Here is a 27,444-nt window from a genome sequence, read left to right as displayed (position 1 = left end):
GCTGTTTTTCTCTGGCGCGACGAAACCTGCTGCTGCTAGCCGGCGCGGAGAGAAGGGGCTCGGGGAGGGTGGTTAGCGGGTTGTTGCCTGCCGCTCCCGAACAGCTCGGCTAGGCCGGGCGAAAAAGACCGTCCCGGTCTGGTCCCGGTTGCCCGCGGGGCGTGCCTTCTTGGTGCCACTCCTTCCTTCTCCAGGATCAAAGCCTGACCAGATCTTTCAACCTCAAAAACGCCCTACCGGCCGGGTGAATCAATCAGCATTAAAGCTGCTTGAAGGGAGGAAGGATTTTTCTTCCCCAGGTACAGCTCCCTCCCGGAATATGATACTAGAAGGGTTAGCCGTCTACGCTGCAGTAAAAATTAAACAGCAATATTGTAGCACCATAAAAACTAGTATGAACTTCGGTAGGCCTTATTCAAATACTATGTAGTGGTTTCCCACAATGCATACTTTTTAGCTGGGAGGTTTGAAAAAATTAAGAGAGGGATGAAATGTAATTATGCAAAATCCAAATCTAATCAGGAAACCTGAAATTTTTATTTTACTAAGCCAGGCTCTCATTACAAGTCCATGACTCCCAGCTCAGTACTGGTGTTAACTAGTTTGCCATGAGGAGTGAATAGCCACTGTATTTTTTGTTATGTGAATTTTACATTTTCCTACATATACAGGCTCCACTCACATGAAGAACCAAGCTCTAGTCTAGTCCATGAAAACTCATGCAGGAACTAACTTTTACCAATTTTTATGGTACCCCAAGACTGTAGCCTGGTCCCAGCAAAGAGGTGAAGTTTTACTTAAAGAAGATCAAAACAAATTTCTGTATCTCAGACCAATAGAAATGCTTAAGAATACACAACCCCCTACAATTCACAAAGTAAGCCTCTATTGAAAAGAGCCTTGTGGTTCCTTAAAACACCAACAAGTTTTTAGTCTAGTAGCACATGGGGAGGGGGGAGACTTAGGCTGGAGCAACTTTTTAGTCTTAAGATGCCGCAAGACTATATTTATACTCAACAGGCTAACAACGTTACACCCCTCTGGAAATGATCCTTTATTGAGTGACACTTTAGTGACATTCCCATGTATCTTAGACCTACCACTTTTACATACATACCCCTTATGATGGATTTGGTAGAAACCTTACAATTCACATGCTATTAATCATACCACTACAAATTTTGTGTAATGGAAAAAAGAGTGTTAGAGTTGCAGCGCAAAAACTATAGCAATTTTTAAATAGGAATTTAATTGATTACCATGTTTACCAACACCTGGATTTGGCATCCATGTTACTGATATCTGTTTCTATATTTTTATTGACTTTCAAATACATTGAACTCAAAAGTACATGCTTTATTCAAGAAGATAATTATCATATTTAACCTATATTTCCTTCCAAAAGAAAAAAAAACTTAGTGTCAGTTCAGTCAGTGCGCATTTGTTGCTCCACCAAAGAAATTCCATCTGGAAACTTTGTATATGCATTAAAATGGTTGCATAATAAACTGACTCTCAAACTGTTTTGTCAACATCAGGGTACAAAAATATTGATTTGGATCTCAGTAAATTGATAGTTCTAATGTCTTCAGTTCCATTATGCATCTTTTCTGTTACCTATGACTCCATATTCATCATTCTTTTAAGTTCAAAAACCCAGTCCGGATCATCTTCTGCTTCAAAGTCCCTGCAAAAAGGTTATGCGAAGTCAGATTTTATTACAAATATTTTTTAAAAAATCAAAGAGACAGAAGGACCTCTAGTTTCCCCAAATGAACTTTCAGGATCTAGACAGAGCCTACAGAAGATATTATTTTCTTTAAAATGGTTTAATTTGATCTGCTGTTCAATTTTTTTTAAAACAATCTAAACAATTTTTCTTCATGTTCATTCTAAATCTACTTCAATTCTATGTGTACACATGTTTTCCACCTTATGTTAGGTCAACCTAACAAGCACTTGTGGAAGAATTTCTTCTTCTCCTGAGGATAATTTTTTACATATGTGAGAGCAACTAGCAAGACTTTCTCCACCTAAAATTGTTCTTTCTCTTAAAGATTCTCCAAGTGTCAGGAGTGACATCAGATAGTACCATCTCTGAGTTGGGAAATACCTGGAAGTCTGGGGGGTGGAGCCTGGGGAGGGAAGGGTTTGGAGATGGGAGGAAGCTAAGTGCAGTATAATGCCACAGACTAGAGTCTACCTTCCAAAGCAGTCATTTTCCCAAGAGAGCTGATTTGGAGAGTAGTTGTAATTCTGAAAGATTCCAGCCACCACCTGAACACTGGCTACTCAAGAGAAGGGAAGGTTATCATTCAAAGAGGACATCTGAACCCGCAACACTTATGGTGACACATTTCCACACAGTGAGGCCCAAATAAGAATGAAAGAAACAATATTAAACTACTAGTTGGTGGTTTTCTATAAAGTCACAGGAATTAAGAGCAATCAGTGAAATTAAATAATAATGTTTTCAAAATGATTGAAACATACGTGTCTTCCTCATCAGATCTTGATTCAAGTCTCTCAGGATCTTCCATCATAATTTCACCATCTATTTCATCAGATGCTTTGGTTTCTTCAGTAAGTGGTCCTCTCAACAGATCATCTGAGGCTTTTAATATTCCAAAATAAAAAGTCAGTTACCCCATCCCCAAATACTAAGCAGTGATGTCCTGCAGACTTACTCTAGACTAAACTCAAGTAATTTCAAGGGGGTTTAGAGTGCAGTAACTTTACATAAGGTTGCACTGTAAATGAATCAGTGTTTTTAGGCTGCCTTTCTGCCCAACTTAGGGTCCCAAAGTAGCAAACAATAAAAAAATTGAACATTAAACAAGACTGCTAAAACAATTAAAACAAACATAGGCATATGAACAGGAAGAAAAATCAGTGAGAAAGTCTTCATTGTCTAGCAGAAAACACTGTTTATGGGGTACAGACAAATTTCCCTGTGGAGGGAATTCTACAATTTTGGTGCCATGACCAAGAAGGCCCTTTTTTGGGTTGCCATTAATGTTCCCTCTAAACTGAGTTAGTGTGAGCTAGCTCACTGTTTTTTAGCCTCCATCTCACACATTTTTGTCTTCACTCAGGAAGGATGACCCCAGAGCAAGCTAATTTATGCAGTAGCTCACAACTTTAATGCCAGTAGCTCACGAAGTAGAATTGCTGCTCACAAGACTCCACAGCTTAGAGGGAGTATTGGTTGCCAGACTTCTAGATTCAGGTTGGGGGAGGGGGGGGAAGGCAAAGCACCATCTTCACAGAAGACTGTAATGGTTGGTTACGTTCATATGGGAGTAACACTGCTGAAACTATGCTTAAGGTATACTGTTTGGTATAAGATAAATAGATTTTGTTCTATCACCGTTCACTCTCTACTTCCTTTTCTTTTTTAATGCTAAATCTTATACATCTCAAGGGATAAATACCTCTGTTTAGTCAGAGAACGTCTCCTGCTGTCCCCTTTCCTTAACTGAATATTTTTGTTCATGGTGAATTTGCAACATTGAACCTTGCTGATTTTTTTCTGTTAATTCCCTTTAAGCTAGGGTTACCAAGTCCAATTCAAGAAATATCTGGGGACTTTGGGGGTGGAGCCAGGAGACATTGGGGGCAGAGCCAAGAGCAAGGGTGTGACAAGCATAATTGAACTTTAAGGGAGTTCTGGCCATCACATTTAAAGGGACTGCACATCTTTTTAAAAGCCTTCCTTCCATAGGAAATAATGAAGGATACTGGCACTTTCTTTTGGGTCTCATAGAATTGAACCCCCTGGTCCAAACTTTTTGAAACTTGGGAAGTATTTTGGGGAGAGGCACTAGATGCTATACTGAAAATTTGGTGCCTCTATCTCAAAAAACAGCCCCCCCAGAGCCCCCGATACCCACAGATCAATTCCCCATCATTCCCTATGGGAATCGTTCATGGAGGTGCATGATGTCTGTGGGGGTGGGGCTTCCCCCGCTGGCCAGCTGGTTGGGGGAGGGGGGAAGCCTGTAAAACCGGGGGATCCCCCTCTGGGACCAGGGGATTGGGAAGCCTACTTTAAGCAGAACCTGGGGTGTGTGGTGTATGGCAACTGAGGAGGGGGTTCTGACAGAGTTGAACTGACCAGCCACCCTAGAAGGCAGCTGTTTAAAAACAAACCAGGCCCACCCAGTGACTAGGGAGGGAGGTCTCATGGCCCCCTGCCTCAGCAGCTTGGCTGCTCTGTGGTGAAGTCCAGCAGGACTAATATATATATAATTATATATATATATATTATATATATATAATTTTTTTGCCACTGTGTGACACAGAGTGTTGGACTGGATGGGCCACTGGCCTGATCTAACATGGTTTCTCTTATGTTCTTATGTTCCTTGGTTCCCATGTGCCAGGGGGGTCTAAGGACCACTGCTAGCCATACCTGGAGCAGGGGGCGCTGTCAGCAAAGCAGAAAGCTAGTGCTTTGGGGAGCCTTGCCAAAAAGCCTGGCCCTGGCTCTGACAGCCCCACACATTCACTGAATATAGAACGAATGAGGAAGAACGATCAGCAACAGCCCAAGATAGTATCTCATTTGTTCTATATTTGGAGCCTCTACCTCAAAAAACAGCTCCCCCAGAGCCCCCGAAACCTCCAGATCAATTCCCCATTATACCCTATGAGAATCAATCTCCACATAGAGAATAATGAAGTGCTCAGCAGACGTTTCCCTTCCCCCCTCCCCCGTTTCTGGTGACTCTGAAGGGGGATTGGCCTCTCTACTCACGAGTTGCTGCCAACTTCTTCAAAGTAACACAGACACACCATCCCAAGAGGAAGCCTTTCTAATCAGAGACTGGAGCCTCCAGAGGTAGAAACGCACATGGTCCTCTGGGAGTGGGGCTCCCCCCCTGCCGGCCAGCTGTCTGGGGGCGGGAAGCAGCCTGGGAAAGCGGAAGAACCCCCGCTGGGACCTGGGGATTGGCAAACCTAACTATGAGAGACAAAACAGTGTCCTTACAGGCTTCAGTGTACACATATGACATCACTACACAACAGTTAACATTATAAAATAACCAGCTTCAAGCTGCACGCAAATTTCTTTGCTGGTTTTAAAGGAGAAAGGGGGGACTTGACTGAACCAATCATCTGTTTGACAAGTGAAAACGTTCAGTTTCTCTCACACAGCAGCATGCACATGGGCTTTTAGTTTGGGGCTTTTATAGGCCCTGCCTATCATATCTTGAGTTGCAGAACACAGATGCAACATGATTTACCTGCTTTGCAGATGGTGTATGTTTTAAAAGCTAAACTGATATCAGCGTTGTGGAGAATATTCAATACAGTTTCAGGAGGTTCCTTGGTCCACTGCTTACGTGTGATATTTTCACCATATTTTCTCACCTGACCACCTATTTAAAAGAACAATAAACATTAAAAGAGTTACCCCCATTAATTCACTATAACAGCAAAAGTAGTTAGATAAAATAGTTGTGGTAGACTGTATTTTAATATGTATGTATATGTACACCTATTACTTTTTAATTGCACTTTGTATAAATCTGACTGTTGCTCATGAATTTATGCCAAAATAATCAGGTACCACAGCACACAAAAAGTAGGAAATAGAATGTACCATTTTGAAATGCTTGTCCCCTTGTTTGTCCCTATTTGCATTTCAAATGCTCTATCACATTTAATATTTTAAACTATTACAAATGGGCACCCTGTTTCTCCACTCTCTACCTGGCATTGTTCAGTTTTTTTCCACGCCTCTTCATAACACTTCTGAAAACACAGAATGACCAAATGCATCTGACAGACTCCTAGTCAGGAGCAATTTGACTGTGGACTTAATGGTCTTATGGAGGCTCCTTTTAGATGGTAGTATATACTTCAAACATAGATCTTCAGCTTGTTTTGAGAGGCCCTCTGCTGACCCCATGACCCAGGGTCCCAGACCCATCCTGACAGACAGCCCTGAGATCACCACTGCAGCCATCCATGATCCACAAACTTCCTTGCTGGGAACTTCCCTCCTCTTCCCCTTTGCCAACTTACTTTGTTGTGTGTATTGGAGAGGGGAAGGAACATTGGGGACAGCAAAAGGCCCATTTTTAAGTTCCTGAGCCCTCTGCTGTGTTACAAGGACACCATGAGAACTTAATGGCAGGACATTTGTGGTCCCCAGAGTCCTCTCCCACCCCTCAAGGGATGTTTGGGAAAAGCAAGGCTTGGGATGGCTGCACTGGCATTAGTTATTTTCAGACAACCTAGAAAAATATTCTGGTTTGTCTAAAGCTGGTCAGATATAGACTCCTCTCAGGTTTTGTTTGTGTCACGCATCACCCAGGACAGTTTGTACCTTTCTAGGCAGCAGACTTCACCCTGGATTTTTCAAACCATACTTTAAAAAAAAATCATACTTTTATTATCTGATTCCCCCATACAGAAGAAGAGGAACTGAAGATCCTCCTAGCCTCCAGAGGTTTTTAAATCCGCCCCCCCCCCATCACAAGTATAGCTCAGAGAACTGTGCATATCATGTAAGACCAGAGATCACTCATCTTTTAATTCAAAACTAAATTAAGAAGAACTAAATTAAGAAGAATAACCATGGATATGTCGAGAAGCAACCAGCCTACTGGTGAATCTAGTATTTATTTATTTGATTTATAAATCCCCTAATTTCCCACAATGTGAGGCTCTGGGTGACGTACAGCCATTAAAATGAGGTTTTTAAAAAAAAACAACAACAAAAGGAACAGCTACATTATTTCAGATGGCATCAAACTTTCTATAGATGACTCACAGGCAGGTGAGAAAAGGACCAAAGTGAAGATGGAGCAAAAAAGGAGGGGAAAGGAGGAGGGTGCCAGCTATGATGGAACCATTGCTGCCCTCAATCAAAAGCCTGGCAGAACATCTCTGCCTTACAGGCCCTGTAGAATTTCATTAAGTCCTGCAAGACCCTGGTGGGATTTGGTAGAGAGTTCTACCAGGTTGGAGCCAGGGCTGAAAAGCCCCTGGCTGTGATCGAGGACAGCCAGATGTCTTAAGGGCCAGGGACCACCAGTGAATTGTTCTCAGCAGAGGGTAACCCTCTTCTGGGGATATACCAGAGGAGGTGGTCCCAAAGGTACACAGGTCCCAGACTGCTCAAGGCCTTAAAGGTCAACACCAAAACCTTGATCCTGGCTCAGTATTCCACTGGGAACCAGTGTAGCTAGCGCAGCACAGATTGTATATGTGCTGTCCGTGGCATTCCCATCAGGACTTGTGCTGCTGCATTTTGGACAACCTGGAGCTTCTGGGTCAGTCTCAAGGGCAGGCCAGCATACAGCAAGTTACAGTAGTCTAGCCTGGAGATGACCGTTGCATGGATTAAAGTGACTAGGTCGGGGCCGTGACAGGAAAGCAGCTAATCACTGAGGTTGACGCAGATGGAAAAACACGAATCTGGCAATATTCTTGACCTGGGCCCTCATCTGTAATGTCAATGTCTGCCTTAACTTGCAACCTTGCCATTTTTTTTTTACCTGGTATCTTGGTGGGTCTTACAATGGTCTCTGACTAAGTCACTACGTTACTGGCTATATTTTTGCATTTTAAACATTCGAATTTAGAGTCATAGCCACAATGATTTCAAATGATCTATAACCAGTGTTCCCTCTAAGCTGAGTTAGTATGAGCTAGCTCATAGATTTTTAGCCTCCAGCTCACACATTTTTGTCTTAGCTCAGGAAGGATGACACCAGAGCACACTAATTTATGCAGTAGCCCACAGCTTTACTGCCAGCAGCTCACAACTTTAATGCCAGTAGCTCACAAAGTAGAATTTTTGCTCACAAGACTGCAGCTTAGAGGAAATATTTTCTATAACCCCATAAAGACACAAAATATGATCTTACTTGCATCCTCTTTGGTTGTAACACTGGAAGAAAGCAGAGGTGCCTCGTTCAGGATGCTAACCAAAGTACTGGATCTTCCCTTTTCCCACTGTCGCCTGTGGGGGCTTGGTAAAGCAGCCTTTGAGGGGATTTCACATTTCCCTAATGAAACAGTTTACACAATTTTTCTTCAATCAGCTGATTTTACTGTGTAATCCAGGGGTCCCCATCACGCCCACCAACACCTTTCTGGTACACATCAAGGTGTTTTTAGTAAGTAGGCAGGGCCAGGTGGGGCCTTTGCTCAGCAGGGCATCTGATTGGCTGTGCAGATTAAAAGACATTCTGTTAAACAGAGTTTATGCCTGAATTGTTCAAGAATTACTATTAGAGTTATGCATAACCTTGCTCCCTGCCATTTTGTGGCTGTGCCACCACCTTGTGTCAGAATTCCAACGTGCCCACAAACTCAAAAAGGTTGAGGACCCCTGATCTGACCATAAAGTAAAGATAGATTTGACTTGGAAGCTTTTCAGTACCAGTGACCTCATCAGAATGAGTCCAGCCCTTTAGAATTCCACATAAATTAACTTACTACAATCTATACCTGTTTTTTCCAATCCCATTTCACTGAATCCCTTGGAAACGAGCCCCCGTTCTGAACAGCCAGATTTCAATCTTGTATATTTTCCTTCCTTCCTTGAAAAAATTTAAAAACTATATTAATTGCAATCAGGTCTAAAATTCAACAATCATTACATTTGTTCTGCTTTGTTGTGACTAGTAAACATATTTTGCCAAGCCACATGTAAAATGAAATGCTGCAAAGACTATTAGTAATGAAATGCAATTATATGAATGAATGAATGAATGAATGAATGAATGAATGAATGAATGAATGAATGAATGAATGAATGAATGAATGAACAAACTTTATTACGGTCATAGACCAATATCAAAGCTATAACACATCATGTGAAAACCCTCCTAAAATACCTAAACACAATAAAATACATAAAACTTTTCCCCAGCTATACAGATCCAGGATAACTAAAATACATTTTTACCAATTATAAAATCCAAAGTTGGTTCAAATTTATATAAAATCCTTTAAATCATAATATGTAAAATCATATATAACCTAAAATTCAACAGTTCATACAAGACTGCAATTTTCTTGTTTCTTAGTATGGAACTTCACAAGGTAATGGCAGAATTTAGCTATCTGTCTAGAGATAGATGGACTTGTATCCACCAAGAGTTTCTCCAAACATGCCCCGTCCGTGTCTGCCATTGGATTAACTACAAACGGGGAAACAAACCTATCCCTATGTAATTGGTGGAATGGGCATCGAAAAAACATATGAGTCATTGACTCCACCTCTCCCATAGCACAAGGGCAGCGTCGATCTTCGTACGGGACTTTTTAATATTTCCCTTCTAACACCTTTGAGGGCATGACTGCGCATCGAGCCAACGTAAAGGCTCTTCTGTGAGCTGATACCTCCAAATAAGAAAAGTACTTGGCCATCCTCATAACATATTTAGTCTCAGTAGGCGCCAAAAAAGAAGGGGCCTGTTCTAGATCCCTTTGTCTCTCTATTTCACAAATTCTTTGTTTAACGATACTTTTTGCTTTGGCATTACTCTGCGCCAAGGTTTTCAAATGAGAATCCTATACTTTCTAAATTGCTTCTAACCAATTGCAGCCACCTTGGCCTGTAGAAGTCTTGAATTATTAGAGGGAAGACACCTTTTTTGTAATTATATGTAATGCCATGAGAGAGAAAATCCTGCTTTCTAATACAAGCACAAGCTCAGAACTATGTTACCTAAAACCACATTTTGGAAGAATGGAAAATACTATGTTACCTAAAACCACATTTTGGAAGAATGGAAAATACTATGTGCATGTTGCAGTGAATGGTCAAAATGTAATGGACAGTTGCATTTACAAGGGCCTTATGACTGTCCCCCACACATCTGTTGAATGTCCAGAAATAAAGAGAATACCAGATTGCAGGTAATCACTCAATGGTTATTGCTAATATTCTTTAGCATAGCTCCATAATGAAGGTTATTCACTGGACCAATGTTGGACAGTAACAATGTTTCCTCACAGTTTTTGACAGTCCATTCATTCTCTTTCCTACATTCTTCATTCTGGACACTGTCAACATTCTGTAGTTTTTTGCATTTTGGACACTTCGTAACACATACAGTAAATGTAGTCCCCTGTGCAAGCACCAAGTCATTATCAATCCATGGGGTGACATCACATCATGACATTTTCTTGTCAGACTTTTTGTTATGGGGTGGAAGAAAGCAGGAGTCAAGTTACACCTTTAAGGCCAACAAAGTTTTATTCAGAAGCATACAAAAGCTTACATTCAGAATAAAACTTTGTTGGTCTTAAAGATGCCACTTGACTCCTGCTTTGTTCTACTGCTTCAGATCAACACAGCTGCCCATCTGGATCCTGTTATGGGGTGGTTTGCCATTGCCTTCCCCAGTCATCTACACTTTACCCCCAGCAATCTTGGTACTCTTTTACCGACCTCAGAAGGATGGAAGGCTGAATCAACCTTGAGCTGGCTACCTGAGCACAGCTTCCACCAGGATCAAACTCAGGTCATGAGCAGACCTTGGACTGCAGTGTTGCAACTTACCACTCTGCACCATACTCTGCACATACAGTACCATACTTCAATTAGCTTCCCAAAATGTTGTTGTGGGGTCAAAAGACTGTCAAGAACAGTGTGGGGTAAAAATTGGAGAATTTGATAGAAACCACTGCTCTCTCCTCTACCAACAGAAGTTCCATTATACAACAGTGAGGTCAAAGTCTTGCTGTATACACAAGTGCTTGAAGAAGGTTAGCATTGTGCCAGTTGTCACTGGAGCAAGATCAGCAAGAATCCTGTGGAGATACTTCTGCAGTTCCCAAGATCTCGAACACAGAACACCATCTACCAGTCAAGCATCTGACTGTGACAATTCATTATATTACTACGGCTACTACTACTATTACTAATAATAATAATGTCCCTGAAGCCACCATAATCACTATGGCAAAATATTGTCTGAGAAAGAAAGAAAGAAAGAAAGAAAGAAAGAAAGAAAGAAAGAAAGAAAGAAAGAAAGAAAGAAAGAAAGAAAGAAAGAAAGAAAGAAAGAAAGAAAGAAAGAAAGAAAGACAGACAGACAGACAGACAGACAGACAGACAGAAAGAAAGAAAGAAAGAAAGAAAGAAAGAAAGAAAGAAAGAAAGAAAGAAAGAAAGAAAGAAAGAAAGAAAGAAAGAAAGAAAGAAAGATTCAGTTTTCTAGAGACAAAAGCATACCATTACCTCTACTGGATCAAAACTTCTGATAAGCTTTGCCAAGCAGTTTCTGTTAAGGATTGTACTAGCAGATGGGCGGTTCCTGGGATTCTTCTTAAACATTTGCTTTATCAAATAGTGAAGTTCATAAGTATAGTGGGATGGAAGTGGGCTGTAGTATCCTTTACATATCTTAAGAATGAGATGTTTCCAGCTACTGGCCTGAAACTACATTGAACAATTATTGGAAAAAAGCAAACAGCTTAATAGGAAAAGTATTTATAAAAGTGTCTCAAAAATCCAGGCATTGTATAAAAAGAGAATACTACAGTTCTGGTATAAATGACTGTTAATGACCAAGCAGCACATGTTACATGACTGAAATAATCTAGAAACTTCAAGACTATCTTACTTTAAGTCTACTGCAACTTGCAATACTGTTTTTTGCTTTCTTAAAAAAAGCCAATAGTGGTTGAAAACTGAAATCTCTCTCTCCATCAGCTGCCTGCCATACCACAGCAATTGAACAAGTAGGGGAATTAAGAGGCATACACTAGCCTGATCTGATCAGAGCTCAGAAGCTAAGTAAGGTTAGCATGTGGATGGGAGACCAAGTCTGCTATGCAGAATCAGGCAATGGCAAAACACTTCTGCCATTGTAGAACCGCATGGGGTCACCACAAGCTGGTTGCAACTTGATGGCACACTTGAAGTTACTACAGTGCCAGTACCCAGAGAAAATGTCCTCTTGTACAAATGAATACATCAGCTCCTACCTCCTGTAATTCTTTACCCGCATCATGTACATTATACATAGTCCTTATCCTGTTGACAACAGTGCAATCCTAAAGAGATTTAAATCCTTCTGAGTCCACTGAACTCAACAAATTTAGAAGGGTGTGACTCAGTGTAGAGTAATCAGGTGATGTTATTTATCTCCAACCCATGAAAACCCTGAGCTGCCCATCTGCACACATTGGGCCTCTGTTAAAGGGACAGGACACTTTTCTCCAGGCCTGTTGGCAACCTACACAAGACAGAGTCTCCTGAGATTTTATCATCATCTGCTTCAAGCAGCTGGAGAAAACAGAGTCTCTGTCTTAAGAAGATATTCTGTTTGTTTTCATTTAAACAGTATTTGGCAGTTTATACCACATTGGGGTATTTTTGTAAGATGCTTTGGATCCCCGCTTGGGAGAAAACCTGGGTATGATTTCCAAAATAAAATTCACTAATAGTGACATCAGCCAGCATGGTTTAGCGGTTAGACTAGAATCTGACAGACCCAAGTTCAAATCCCCATTGTACCATGGGCAGTCACCAGGTGACCTCGGACCAATCACACTACCTTAACCTAATCTACTTTACAGGGTTGTTGCTATATAAGGAGGGGGAGAGGAGAACATTGTAAGTTTCTTTGGGTTCCCATGGGGAGAAAATTAGGATATAAATATATAAATAAATCATAGAATCAGAGTTGGAAGGGGCTATACAGGCCATCTAATCCAACCCCCTGCTCAATGCAAGATCAGCCTAGAGCAGGGGTCCTCAACCTACGGCCCGCGGGCCAGATGCAGCCCGCTGAGGACGTTTATGCGGCCCTCCGGGTTATGGCAAAATCAGACCGGAAGTGATGTTCGACCTAAACTCACGTTAGCAACGCACACTTCCAGCACTGGGCTGAGGCGGCGGAGACAGAGTGTGGTGATACCGAGGTGAGGTGAGTTCCCAGGCCGGGGTGTATGGTGTGGGGAAGGGAGAGAGATGCAGAAGATGGAGAACTGACGGCCCGCGGCCTTGTACAGTAACGGCAGTCCGGCCCTCCAACAGTCTGAGGGACAGTGAACTGGCCCCCTATTTAAAAAGGTTGAGGACCCCTGGCCTAGAGTATCCCAGGCCAGTTTTCATCCAGCTCCTGCTTAAGGATTGCCAATAAGGGGAGTTCACCACTTCCCTCAGTAGCTGATTCCATTGTCAAGCAGCTCTTACCGTTAAAAAGTTTTTCCTAATATCCAGTCAATACCTTTCCACTCTTAATTTAAACCTATTATTATAAGTCTTCTCCTCTGTTGCCAACAGGAACAGCTCTCTGCCCTCCTCTAAGTGACAGCCCCTCAAATACTTACAGAGAGCAATCATGTCCCCACTCAACCTCCTTTTCTCCAGACTGAACATTTCCAAGTCCCTCAGTATTTCCTCACTGGGCTTGGTCTCCAGGCCCCTGATCATCCTCCTCTGCACCCACTCCATTCTGTCCACATCCTTGAAGTGAGGCCTCCAGAACTGCACACAATACTCCAGGTGTGGCCTGACCAATGCAGTGTACAACAGAACTATGACATCTTGCAATATGGAGGTTATGCCTCTTGTTGATACACTCGAAGATGGCATTTGCCTTTTTTGTTGCTGCATCACACTGGCTGCTCAATCTGTATCCCAAGATCTTGTTCACACACATTGCTACCCAGAAGTGTATCCCCCATCCAGTATGTGTATTTCTCATTTTTGTTACTGAGATGTAGAACTCGGCACTTATCCTTGTTAAATTGCATCCTGTTAAGTTCCACTCACTTTTCCAGCATGTTCAGATCTCACTGAGTTCTAACTATATCTTCCAGTGTATTCACTGTTCCTCCCAATTTGGGGTCATCTGCGAATTTAATGAGTAGCCCCTCCACACCCTCATCCAGATCACTGATAAAAATGTTGAAAAGTACAGGGCCCAAATCTCAGCCCTGTGGCGCTTCACTGGACATCTCCGATTACATCCATTTTGATGTAATGCCATTGACAACTACTCTTTGAGTGCAGTTCTCTAACCAGTTCCCTACCCACCTAACTATCCTAGAGTCCAGTCCACAGTCCTCTAGTTTATCCATCAGAACATCATGGGGAACTCTGTCAAAAGCTTTACTGAAATCTAGGTAAACAACATCAACAGCATTCCCTTGATCCACTAAGCTCTTCACTTCATCAAAGAAGGAAATTAGGTTGGTCTGATAGGACCTGTTAGGGACAAATCTGTGGTGACTCCCCTGGATCACCAACTTGTCTTTTAGATGCTCGAAAATTGATCCCTTTAAAATCTGTTCCAGTATCTTCCCTGGGACAGAGGTCAGACTGACTGGCCTGTAGTTTCCTGGGTCATCTCCCTCCCTTTTTTGAAGATTGAGATGACATTCACCCTCCTCCAGTCTTGTGGCATGTCTCCTGTCCTCCAAGAGGTCTGAAGATAATGGGTGTTTTTACATTCAGTTTGATCCAGAGCTTTAGAGTCTTCAAATCGCCTGCCACTGTTCCGCTTTAATTATTTTCCTTTTACATTCAAGCATTTCAATTTGGGGGGGTGGGGTTTCTCTGATCAGAGGGCAGCTGGAATACCAGTGCTTAGTTAAATGTATACGATTGCTTGGAAATTGTGTCATTACTGCAAAAACAATACAAATTTAAATCACTAGATGAGGCAAGCAATGATATGTAAAAATTTCAAGTGCTGTCAGTTCTCATGCAAATTACTGCACCTTGTGGTGGCTTTTGGAGGAGTCTTTTAAAATGCAGGAAAACTTTTACAATACAAGTTTGAAATGCCCGTAGAGAAAAGATCGGACTAAAACTAGTCTTGAGAAAAACGCTTTTGTGGCGTCGTCAAAACCCATCTCACAGAAACAAATGTAAATGCCTCGGGAAGCAACACTGCGAGACAATTATGAGAACGTTATGTAATGTAAAAGGTGAGTTTACAATGCGGAGACAGAGAATTGCAAACTGCCAGTGTAAAAACACCCAAAGGCTCTGCAAGCTCTATGGAAAGTTCTTTGAGCACTCTTGGGTGCATACCCTCTGACTCAGGGGATCTGTATTCATTCAGCACAGCCAGGTGCTTCTCAACTACCACTCTGACCATATTAACCAGCAGCTCAGATGCCACGCCTTGCCTACTACCATCTCTAGATGAGCCTGTACTCTTCTTCAGGGGGAAAAAAAATCAGGCAAAATAGGCATTAAGCCTTTCTGCTTTATCTGTTTCAGTATCTTCTCTGTTAGAGTTTCAGGGAGAAATACATAGGCACCACTAATTTATTTGCAAACACTAAGTAAGATCCATTTCCACAGTACTATTTTTGTAAAGCTTTACACTAATGTACACAGAGCAATGAATGGAAAAGGCTGTAGTGTAGTTTTTTTGCATTCTGATTTGAGCATCAGGAACCTAATGTAGGTCTTTAAGTATGAGCTGTAACATAAAAACTCATCCTGAATCAGTTCCTGAAAGTAATACATACAACAGAGTACTTACCGGATGCTTAAGAGTGCACAGCTCATATAAAATGCATCCCAGAGACCATATATCACTGGAAAAACAGGTTTAAAAGGCCCATTATTTAAGGCTGTAGTTTAATATCACATTTACCACCAATGAAATACTTTGTGAGTGCACAGAGATAAATGAGTGGCAATAAAAACAAGCCATTAAGTATTATTATTATTAATAAGGCCCATTGTGGAGAAAAATACAATGGGCTCTACAAAGAGGCTCTGGGTGAGTATGACCCCACCAAGCAGTTTCATGTAGATGTTGAATAGCACTGGGGACAGAACATACCCCTGAGGAACACCCTGCTGGAGAGTCCACGGGGCTAAACAGTATTCCCCAAGGACCACCTTCTAGAGATGGTCCTCCAAGTAGGAACAAAACCACTGCAACACAGTGCCCCCTATTCCCACCTCAGCCAGCTGCTCCTAAAGGATGCCATGGTTGATGGTATTGAAAGCTTCTGAGAGGGCCAGTAGTCACACTCCCCATCTCGCATACAGGGTAACCAAGGCTGCTTTCATGCCAAACAAGACCTGAACCCCAATTTAAATGGTGGAGTGTTGGCTACCCCACTGGTAACACAGTTCAAGGCCCATAAACAATTTGCCTTTAAATTTCTAGTCACAGATAGATTAGCAGGCCCATAGCACCCTATGGGGCCCAGAGGGCCCAGCCTCCTTGTGGATTTCATGGGCCCCCTCCCCAAGCCTTGGCTCCCCCTTCCCCCTCAGAACCCCTCACCCCAATTGCCTCAGCATATGAAGCAGGTAGCGGTGGCACCGGCAAGCTCGCCCCTAAAGCACTCTGAGCAGAGTTGGGTGGGTGGGCAGGCAGATTCCTAAAGCTGGGTGGATAGGTGGGCAACCAGCCCCACCCACTGCTCCCAGCAGCCCGTAGTCCAGCTATGAAGAGCTGGGGGCTTCGTGTGATGCCTTTTTTCCACCGCCATGAGCCTGAATGATAAGTTCTTGGGTGGGTGGAAGGAGAGGCCCCTAGAATGATACCAGTGCGCAGGGTCAAAAGCCTGGGAGTGCTACTGGAGTCCTCCCTGACAATGGAGGCACAGATAGCTGCCACTGCGAAATCCGCCTTCTTCCATCTTAGAAGGGCGAGACAGTTGGCCCCCTTCCTAGAACGTAGCGACCTAGCAACAGTGATCCATGCAACGGTCACCTCAAGACTAGACTACTGTAATGCCCTCTACATGGGGCTGCCCTTGTGCCGAACTCAGAAGTTGCAGCTAGTGCAGAATGCGGTGGCCAGGCTGCTACTGGGACTACCTCGGTGGGAACACGTGCGGCCTGGGCTGAAGGAACTGCACTGGCTTCCAATTATATTCCGAGTTCACTACAAGGTGCTGGTTATTACCTTTAAAGCCCTATATGGCCGAGGCCCTGCCTACCTTAGGGACCGCCTCTCCCCACACGTTCCCCAGAGAGCACTAAGATCTAGCTCCCAAAGCCTTTTAAGGATCCCTGGACCAAAGGAGGCCAAACTGAGAGTAACAAGAGAGCAGGCCTTCTCCGTAATGGCCCCCCACTGGTGGAATCAATTACCGGAGGAAGTGCGAGCCCTGCGGGACTTTAATCAGTTCCGCAGGGCTTGCAAAACCACCCTCTTTCTGCAAGCATATAAGGAGCCCTGAAAGCGATATCTAGCCATCGAAATACATCTATTGAACATAGCACCTTAATTTATTGTAGTTTTTAACTTTTATGTAACTGTTTTTTAAATGTATGTACTAATTGTATTTTGAAATTGTTTTATGTAAATCATGGTATACCATGTCTGTTAGCCGCCCTGAGCCTGCTTCGGCGGGGAGGGCGGGATACAAATAAAAGTTTATTATTATTATTATTATTATAGATTGCACAGGCTGCAAGGCAGCTACAGTGCTTTTGGGGTGGGGAGGGAGGAGGGTAGCCAGGACATGTCTCCCCCAGCCAGCGTGTACAAGCCATGCATATTCCCTGCTGCTCCCAGTTGGGGAAGGGCACAGGAAAGCGGGGAAATGGGGAGGGAGCCCAGAGATACAAATCAGCCTTCTTTTGAACTTCGGAATTGGAAGTTAATCACTGCAGGCTGAGCTCCAGGAAAGGCAGAAGGGGAATCAGAGCTCACATGCAATTTAAATCACACTGGAGGGGGGAGGGAGAGGGGTGGCTCCCACCCTCTCCAACTTCTCCAGCATCATGCTCTGACCCTCATGCTCCCCCTCCTATGGCCCCCCCTTATGGCCCCCTCTGCCTGTGACCCTTAGCTACGGAGCTGTAGATTAGACATCCTTATAATCAACTTGATGTCTCTAAATAGTCAGTCAGTCAGTCAATCATGATCCAAGATCAGAAATCGACTCTTCTTTAGATACATATATCTTGACAACCGTGACAGTGAAATCGCTGACCTTGAGCCAGACATCCTGGAGTGTGAAGTCAAATGGGCCTTAGAAAGCATTACTAACAAAGAAGCAAGTGGAGATGACGGTATCCCAGTTGAGCTATTCAAACTCCAAAAAGATGATGCTGTTAAAGTGATGCACACATTATGTCAACAAATTTGGAAAACGCAACAGTGGCCACAGGATTGGAAAAGGTCAGTTTATATTTCAGTCTCAAAGAAGGGTAATGCCAAGGAATGTTCAAACTATTGCACCATCGCACTCATTTCACATGCCAGCAAGGTCATTGAGTCCCTTGCGGAGAGGGCGGGATATAAATGTAAAGTAATAAATAAATAAAATAAATAAATGTTCAAGATTCTACAAGCTAGGCTTCAGCAGTATGTAGATCGGGAACTACCAGAAGTTTAAGCTGGGTTTCGGAGAGGTCGAGGAACTAGAGATCAAATTGCCAACATTCACTGGATTATGGAGAAAGCATGGGAGTATCAGAAAAACATCTATTTCTGTTTCATTGACTACGCTAAAGCCTTTGATTGTGTAGATCACAACAAACTGTGGCAAGTCCTTAAAGAGATGGGAGTACCAGACCACCTCACATGTCTCCTGAGAAACCTGTATAAGGGTCAAGAAGCAACAGTCAGAACGGAATATGGAACAACTGATTGGTTTAGAATAGGAAAAGGAGTTCGACAAGGATGTATATTGTCACCCTGCTTATTTAATTTATATGCAGAGCACAACATGCAGAATGCCGGCTTGGATGAAGCAGAAGCCGGAATTAAGATTGCCGGAAAAAACATCAACAATCTCAGATATGCAGATGATACCACTCTAATGGCAGAAAGTGAGGAGCACCTAAAGAACCTCTTGTTGAGGGTGAAAGAGAAGAGCACAAAAGTAGGCTTGAAACTCAACATCAAAAAAACTAAGATCATGGCATCCGTCCACATCACATCGTGGCAAATAGAAGGAAGTAGTGACAGGATTCACATTTCTGGGATCCAAGATCACTGCGGATGGTGACTGTAACCATGAAATTAAAAGATGTTTGCTCCTTGGGAGGACAGCTATGGTGAACCTGGGCAGTATAATAAAAAGTAGAGACATCACCCTGCCAACAAAAGTCCGTATAGTCAAAGCGATGGTATTCCCAGTAGGCTGTGAGAGCTGGACCATAAGGAAGACCGAGCGCAGAAGAATAGATGCTTTTGAGCTGTAGTGCTGGAGAAGAATCTTGAGAGTCCCTTGGACTACAAGAAGATCAAATCAGTCAGTCCTAAGGGAAATCAATCCTGACTGTTCCCTGGAAGGTCAGATGCTGAAGCTGAAATACTTTGGCCACCAAAAGAGAAGGGAGAACACACTGGAGAAGATCCTGATGCTGGGAAAGACAGAAGGCAAAAGAAGAAGGGGGTGGCAAAATATGAGATGGCTGGACAGTGTTACTGATGTAACAAACATGAATTTGAGGAGACATCGGAGAATGGTGGAAGACAGGAGGGCCTGGCGTTCCTTTGTCCCTGGAGTCACAAAGAGTTGGACTTGACTGTGCGACTGAACAACAACAACCTTGTAAAATACATTGGTTCAATAGAATTTGTTAAAATTATAACATTTTCTTCTGTCTAACTGAACATGCCAAGGCACAAAATCTAGCTACTTTAAAGGTAATTTCCTTGCACTGATCACCGAGCAGGAAAGAAATATGAAATTTGTTATATCTACCTGGATGACTGGACATAATTGGATTAATATACATATTCCGAATGTACTGGTAAAACCAACAATTGAAGAGGACATGCTCAATTTTCTCTACCATACCCAACTGGCATGGGCAGCAGCATTTTGCATAGGGGATATGTGTGTACCTCTCTTCTAAAAGGGCAGATGGAAGAATATTAAGTTCAGCCAGAGTGAAAGGTCTGTGATATTTGGGGAATTCTAGCATAAAGAGTTAGATTTACAACAACAAGAGTCATATAGGATATACCTCTTCCAAAAGGCTTGAATGAAAAATATGTTCTGAATGGTTACATTTGATGTTCCTGTATAATGATCTACTGTACCTTTAAGAGGGCTGTGATTTACTTCTGTTTAGAGTATTCACCTTTGAGGCTGTTGCATTATTACCCACTATACCTTTAAGTGACTGCTAATTTACTATTTCAAGTTAGAGGCTTGCAGCTGTATCTTGTATGCCATCACTAAGTAGTGCTTTCTACATGACTTATTAGGTATATATAATTGCCTCTCTTGTGTAAGTATCTCATGATTTTTTGAAAGAAATCTGAAAATTCAATAGTGCACTTAAATTGGAATTCTAAGGTTAGTGTTTTATATTAACAGTAGCTATCATACAGTGTAATTGTTTTAAATGTTATGTAACTTGACAGTATATTTTGTTTGCAGATAAAAGAAATCCTGACAGACTATTTTGAAATGGGAGTGAAGCTGACAACCCTCCCAGCTATTGCATCATCTGACAGGAGAACGTTTGAAAGAACTGAGGATTGGAATTGTTACTGCTTCATTCACTCTGTTTGAAAGAAGAACTGTAGCAGGGGTGGCCAATGGTAGCTCTCCAGATGTTTTTTTGCCTACAACTCCCATCAGCCCCAGCCATTGGCCATGCTGGCTGGGGCTGATGGGAGTTGTAGGCAAAAAAAATCTGGAGAGCTACCATTGGCCACCCCTGGTATATAGGTCTTGTTATAAGCTTAGGTACTCTCCTACTGAAAAGATGATGTGGAATGCCTCGTTTCATATGTTACTCCTCAGAAGGGGAACCCCAGGACTGTGATATATGTTTATTATCTTACAAACTATGTTTATATGAATTAATAAATTGTAGTTATTAGTTTTGTACTGGTTCCCCACAGCCACGTACTTAGTCTGTATTAAGTCTGTTGGTGGCTGTGTTACTATTTTTATAGTCACAGAACTTAAAAGTTCCAGTAAAGGTTTATATAAAGATGTCCAGAAATGTAGCAAGAAAACTAAAACATCTGGGTAGATTATATGCCCTTCATATAACAATTTAGGGTGGACAGTTGTCATCCTAGATTTTTTACAAGTTATTTATGAACAGCAGGATGGAGATATCCCACCCCAGATTGAGTGGTCTCAGCTTAGCTATAGAGGCTTAGCAATAAGCACTGTAACCTGTGCAAAGTGGAGTAATACGAAGTAATATTAGAAACTGGGGGAAAGTAGAACAATTCTTACTACTAGAAGAAGAAGAAGAAGAAGAAGAAGAAGAAGATATTGGAAGAGTCTCAGAGCGGCTCACAATCTCCTTTACCTTCCTCCCCCACAACAGACACCCTGTGAGGTGGGTGGGGCTGGAGAGGGCTCTCACAGCAGCTGCCCTTTCAAGGACAATCTCTGCCAGAGCTATGGCTGACCCAAGGCCATCCCAGCAGGTGCAAGTAGAGGAGTGGGGAATCAAACCCGGTTCTCCCAGATAAGAGTCCACACATTTAACCACTACACCAAACTGGCTCTCTCTTTATCCCTCCTGTTAAAATCTCACTAGTCAACTGTGCAAAACAGCTTGCCATAACGGATTCCCTATGGGCAAGGCATATTATACATACATTATTAGACTTCCAGCGAAGCCCTTGGCACATCAGCTTTCTGCTGTTGCCTCAGCAGATCACACACATGCGTTTGGAAGCACCAGAGAACTTCCGTGCTTGCAAGAGGGGTACAATTTCTACATTTCTCCTTCCCACAGCTGATCTCCATTTCCCTCCATGCTGTTCCCAGGGTCCCTGAATCCCCCGCAGGGGGGCTTTCTGCACTGCTGCAGGAGGGGGAAAGCAAGGAAGTCATACCTTCCACTTGATCCAAAACATAGACTGCGGTTTTCTTTGTGCAGTATGGTTTTGCTGGACTGGAGCAACTGCCAACATAAACCTCCAGTGTATTTGTTTGGCATGGAATCCCCCTGCTCACATGTTCATATAGGCTTTCACTTGCCTATGTTTTTCTGTCTGGTACCAAGCTATTATCTGTCATGAGTTCCAGATTCTGCAGAAATCAATCTTGGTTTCGAAATAATGCCAGTACATTGAGTAATTCTACCCAGAATATGTACATAGGTTGACCTACAAATGCTGCACAATACTAAGGAGAACCTTCTCTTATGATTAACTCCTTACCTTTTATTGTTGTAAGGCTCATTCTCCCATATCTCAGGAGGCACGTAATAAGGGGTTCCCACATAGGAACAAGCATATGCCTTTGGGCTGTCCCAAAAAAACAAGCAGAAAGACCGTAAGCAAATGATAGTCAACATTTCTACATCAGCCAGCGATTAGGTTTTAAAAGTATCAGAACAAAGTTTGAGTCTAGTGGCACCTTTAAGACCAACAGAACTTTATTCAAGGTAAATTCAATTCAAAGACCAGAACAGCAATAAAGGAAGACAACTAGACAACTCATAAGAGTACAGTTGATGAAATGAAGACTCTTCCAAATATTTCCTCTTGAAATTACAATGTAACAAAATTTTGCTACCGCATCAGTTGTTGAGCTCTGTGTATCTTCCAATAAAAATTTCTGAAGTACCTCAGTTCTAAAATCTATATAAAACTCCAAGGGTTTGAATTTAGATAAAAGTGGTGTAATTAGACGCAATCTTTCCTCTTGATAAAGTTCACAGTGGAGAAGGATATGCGAGACTGTTTCAACTACTTTTTCTGAACAAAGACAGCATCGTAAAAGCTTTTGTGTGCATGCACAGAATCCGAATGTGATATTTACATGCCTGGCAAGAAGAAGCGCAGATCCAAAATCTCCCAGTTTTACTTTTCCATTTTGTGTGAGAAGCATATTCTGTATTACAGAACAGGAAGAACAGTCAGCTTGTATATATGAATGCACAAAACAGTATCAAACCCTATCACTTCCCATATTAATGTCCTCACTGAGTAAATCACCACTAAATTAAAATTAGTTTTACTGATATTCAACACTGCCCTGTAGTCTAGGTAAACTGGCTCTCAGTAGTCTGGAGATTATGCTGGTGTCAGATTAGTGGGATCTAATGCTCCTTGAGATGCAAAGTCAAATGCACCTCAAAAAAAGGAGATAAAATTTCAATAATGATAGCTACTCCCTCAAAGACTCATGCAACTTTGCTGTTGCCCAATAATCCTGGTGCTGAGTCATCAACACTTTCCTAGCTGGCATGGTGTAGTTGACAGTGTGTCAGACTAGGATCCTGGGAGACCTGAGATCAAATCCCAACTTTTGCCATAGCAGTTTGCTGGGTGACTGCGGTTCAGTAGTAGAGGCAAGCAGATGGTCCCAGGTTCAACTTCCAGCAACTCTAGTTAAAAGGATCAGGGAGCAGGTCATGTGAAATATTTGTGCCTGAGACCCTGGACAGCCACTGCGAGGGTGAGTAGACAACACCGACCTTGATCGACTGATGGTGTGACTCAGTAAGACAGCTTCATGTGCCCATGTGATGTTGGGCCAGTTTCATTCTCTCAGCCTAAATTACCTCACATGGTGGTTGTTGTAAGAAAATGAAGGCAGGGAGAACAATAATCTAAAGTGCTTTAGGTCTTCATTGGAAAGAAAACTGAGACATGAAAAATACATGCCTGAGAATGCATACTGACACTAAGGCACTAATCAATATTCAGCAATGGCATTAACCCTGAGCTGGTATCACTTATCCCAGTCAACAAAATCTCAAACACAAGACACCCATTTGATTGTGGGCTCTCCTGAGATCAGTAGTATCAGCCATGTTTTGAAAGACATGCTTTATAAAGGAGCAGGCCTTAGATTTTTATTTTTTCTGATGTATTTCTTATCTAAGTAGGAGGAGAAGAATAGCAATTATAACCATCAGGAGATTTTAGTCACCTTTGATTTGATGTCTCTGTGCAATACATGCCTGTCATGAATATACTTCACTCCCAGACATATCTGTGCAAACCAATTAAGTATCTGGGGGGGAAAAGACAAGGTGAATAAATTTGTGTTGTATTGATAAAAACAAAGAAAACCATAAGGGAAAAAAGGAGAACAAATACCCTAATAGCGACTACACATTTCAATCAGTACCAAGTAACTAACTGTGAAATCGGAACACCTGTATGATTGCTTATTATCTTTCAGCACTTGAAAAACAATTAACTGGATTCAAACTCCACCTCAAGCAGATATTTGATGTGTTAGGATATACATGTCCTATGTAATTACCTTCCCCTCATGCAAGAGGGAAGGGTGATTTCCACTGACTGCCCCACTCCAATGAATGCCCCTGCGCAACATCTCAAGCCATTCTCGAGCATTCTCCCATTCTAACTCTCAGGAAATTCAAGAAGTAGGGGGCACTATAAGTAGAGGAAAGCAGCAAATACCTATGCCACAGTTTTGTTTGTGGTTCCCTGGAATGTTCTACAACTGTCATGAGTTGTATTTTGAAAAACACATATTCTGTTCTCATACCAGGTATGCATGTATGGTATAGATCAGTGATGACCAACCTCTTGAAAACTGAAGCCAGTATGTTGAATGCCCACACAGCCCTGATTTTCCCCACCTCATCTGGGCAGCAGCATAATCCCAAGCACGGATGTGATGATTCAGCTTGTTTAAAAACAATCCCTTAACCTTTACTGACTGGACAAAGGGTAGGCTGAGATGCCGGAAGGCAGTCTTCAGGAGGCTCTTCTTAAGGCACCGTCACCTTCTGTGGCTAAATGGGCAGCAACCCAAGAAAGGGCCAGATCTGAATACCACACCGGTATTGGGATCCAGGATTTTTTGGAAACAGCAGAATTTTTTCAAACTGAAAAATACTAGGGGCGGGGGGGGGGGGGGGGGGGTTGCACAGCCCTGGTATGTGTGTTTAATGTTTTTAAAATGATGTTATGTACTTAAAAGCTTTTTTTAATGGTTTCCATTGTTTGCTGCCTTGAAGACATCAGGTTAGAGGGAAGGAAGCATAAAAATGTTCTAAATAAAACAAACAACTAAGTAAATATTAAGTGGAGTGTCTTTCGACTGTAAGTTGAATGCCTGCCTTTACAGTTCTGGGAACTAACCGAGATAATATGCAACTTTGTCACTTTGCCTGTAAAAGTGAAATGTGCTTCCAATTTCCGTGTGGGGAACAACAACAACATGGCCCTTTGTAGTCACCAGATTTCTTGTGGAGGTTCTTAAAAGTCAAAGAAATTTTTATATAGTGTTGCTTCTGGGTTTTTTCCCTTTCAGTCCTTTTCCCTATGAAATCTCTGTACAAAATTTTATGTTTGATGGATTCTATATTTTACTGACTGGATTATTATTTACTCTGTGATTCTGTATTTTATTGACTGAATTATTACTTATTTGGTGATTGCTGATATGCCAATAAAGGTATACGATATAATAAAAAACATGACCCCACCTCAGCCTGGCCCTGGCAGTTTGAAAAACATCGCTCTGCTTTGTATGAAACTTCACTGAGCTATGTGAGCATGCACAGATTTCCACGAGGTTGGATCCTTAAAGGCGGTGCTCTCCTGGTATTGAAGACACTTGAGGCAATGGAACAGCACTCAAACTGGCAGAGGAGGGGAGTGGTTTTGGCCCATTTTGACCTTAAAGATTCTCAGTTAGGGTTAGTATTCTGTTCTTACCATATCTTCTGGAAACAGTTTTCCTTTTTGCTGCTTAATCTTTTGCAGGAGATCTCCATCATCACAGTATTCCATCACTATGTACAGGTGTCCATCAACTAATTTCAGGGAAGTAAAAATACATTACTAGTGGTATTAGTGTGCAAAATGTATTACTGTTATTTTATTTGTACAGCATCAATAGCATACCAGACCAAGACCAAGTCAAAGATACAAAGGAAGTCCAATTCTACAAGTGCAATAGTGTAAATAAACATTTGAAAATATAAATATTTACCTTCAAATGATTCCTTGTAAGTGACAATATTTGGGTGTTTCATTTTAGCTAACAGAATAGATTCATTCCAAGATTTCTGTGTATTTGACTGAAAACACATTTGTTAGTCAGAAAAATGGTCTCACTTCTGCATTAATAAACTTTTAAATATACAATATATTAGAATATACTTATTAGTTAGTGGGAAGCACTGAACCAATTAGTAATAATAAAAACAAATTTAAAAATAAAAAGCTGAAATTCAATTTTAAAGTAGATACTTGTCAAGATGGCAAACAAGTTAAAAACAAAACAGAAACACAATTTATTCCCAACTACTCAACGGCCTTCCAAAATGGAACTCTCTTTGCAGAGATAAAAACCTTATTAATTTTTAAAAATTATATCCCTTCTCTCAATGTCAGTTTCCAGGATGGCTTGTCATGAGTGCCACTATGGTGTAGTGGTTTATTGTGTCAGATCTCTGGGAGATCTAGATTCAAGTCCCTACTCTGCCATGGAAGCTTGCTGGATGACATTGTGCTGGTCACACACCAACCTTGCAGAGTTTGGTGTAGTGGTTAAGCGTGTGGACTCTTATCTGGGAGAACCGGGTTTGATTTCCTACTCCTCCACTTGCAGGTGCTAGAATGGCCTTGGGTCAGCCATAGCTCTGGCAGGAGTTGTCCTTGAAAGGGCAGCTACTGTAAGAGCTCTCTCAGCCCCACCTACTTCACCAGGTGTCTGTTGTGGGGGAGGGGAGATAAAGGAGATTGTGACCACTCTGAGATTCAGAGTATAGGGCGGGATATAAATCCAATATCATCTTCTTCTACTGGCTATGAGAGTAAAATGGAGAAGAGAACATTGGGTCTCCAATGGGGAGAAAGGCAGGGTATAAGGATTTACTAGCGTACTTTGAACCATGTAATCCCTCACCCACGGTTGGAGGTAGGACAGTCCATTCTGCCAACAGGGTTCTGCTGCCTCATTACCACCTCATTCCAGTGCATGCCTAGACCACGTCTAAGTCCTACTGAATCCAATGGTATAAATTAGTTGCAACTTGCAACTAATTTAAGTCTCATTCCTTTCACTGAGACTTGAAAGGTCAATCCAATCTATGTTTATTCAAAAGCAAGTCCAAACTATTGCAATGGGACTTACTTGCAAATAAGTGTACATACAACTGCAACTTTTGGCATATGTGAAATACAGTTTTGTTGCTAGATTGTTTTGTTCTCCCCTGCTTCCTCTGGGATGTAAAGAATTTCAATAACCAAGGGACAACACAATAGTTGGCTTGAAGGAAGCACCAAATTAGAGTTCCCTTGTGATGGTTTGCTGTACTGGTCTTAGCACCGGCTGAGGAGAAATTTCATATCATCTCATAGGTTTGCATGACATTAGGTTAATAAATAATTACCTTGGGAAGTCTTATTTCCTTCATTGCATATTTCTGGCTTCTGTTCTTATGATGGACCAGAAGAACTCTCCCAAATGATCCTTCTCCAAGCACTGACTGGACTATATACTCATCCATGGTTATCAAATTGCCTGAATCTTTTCAAGCAACTTTCCATGCAAAGTGAGCTGATTTCTTCCCCCAAGATTTCCTGCTTGAAAGTAGTAAAGTGA

The 27,444-nt window shown here is 42.0% G+C and overlaps 1 protein-coding gene across 1 annotated transcript; it reads right to left on the bottom strand.

Moving 5' to 3' along the window:
* Nucleotides 1-1,230: 1,230 nt before the first annotated feature.
* Nucleotides 1,231-27,444, bottom strand: LOC132567534 (serine/threonine-protein kinase Nek3-like). Its single transcript, XM_060233220.1, has 13 exons — nucleotides 27,233-27,444; nucleotides 25,828-25,915; nucleotides 25,551-25,648; nucleotides 23,785-23,868; nucleotides 22,673-22,740; nucleotides 22,065-22,151; nucleotides 15,483-15,537; nucleotides 11,207-11,413; nucleotides 8,470-8,557; nucleotides 7,884-8,024; nucleotides 5,250-5,384; nucleotides 2,494-2,614; nucleotides 1,231-1,687 (listed from the first exon to the last, which is right to left on the bottom strand). Exons 1-13 carry the CDS (start codon nucleotides 27,347-27,349, stop codon nucleotides 1,618-1,620), a joined length of 1,359 nt encoding a protein of 452 aa, XP_060089203.1. The 5' UTR covers nucleotides 27,350-27,444; the 3' UTR covers nucleotides 1,231-1,617.

The sequence above is a fragment of the Heteronotia binoei genome, chromosome 1 (genome assembly GCF_032191835.1).
Source record: "Heteronotia binoei isolate CCM8104 ecotype False Entrance Well chromosome 1, APGP_CSIRO_Hbin_v1, whole genome shotgun sequence".
NCBI classification, from domain to species: domain Eukaryota; kingdom Metazoa; phylum Chordata; class Lepidosauria; order Squamata; family Gekkonidae; genus Heteronotia; species Heteronotia binoei.
Note: the sequence above shows the minus strand (reverse complement) of the source record. Positions and strands in the feature narration are given on the sequence as shown.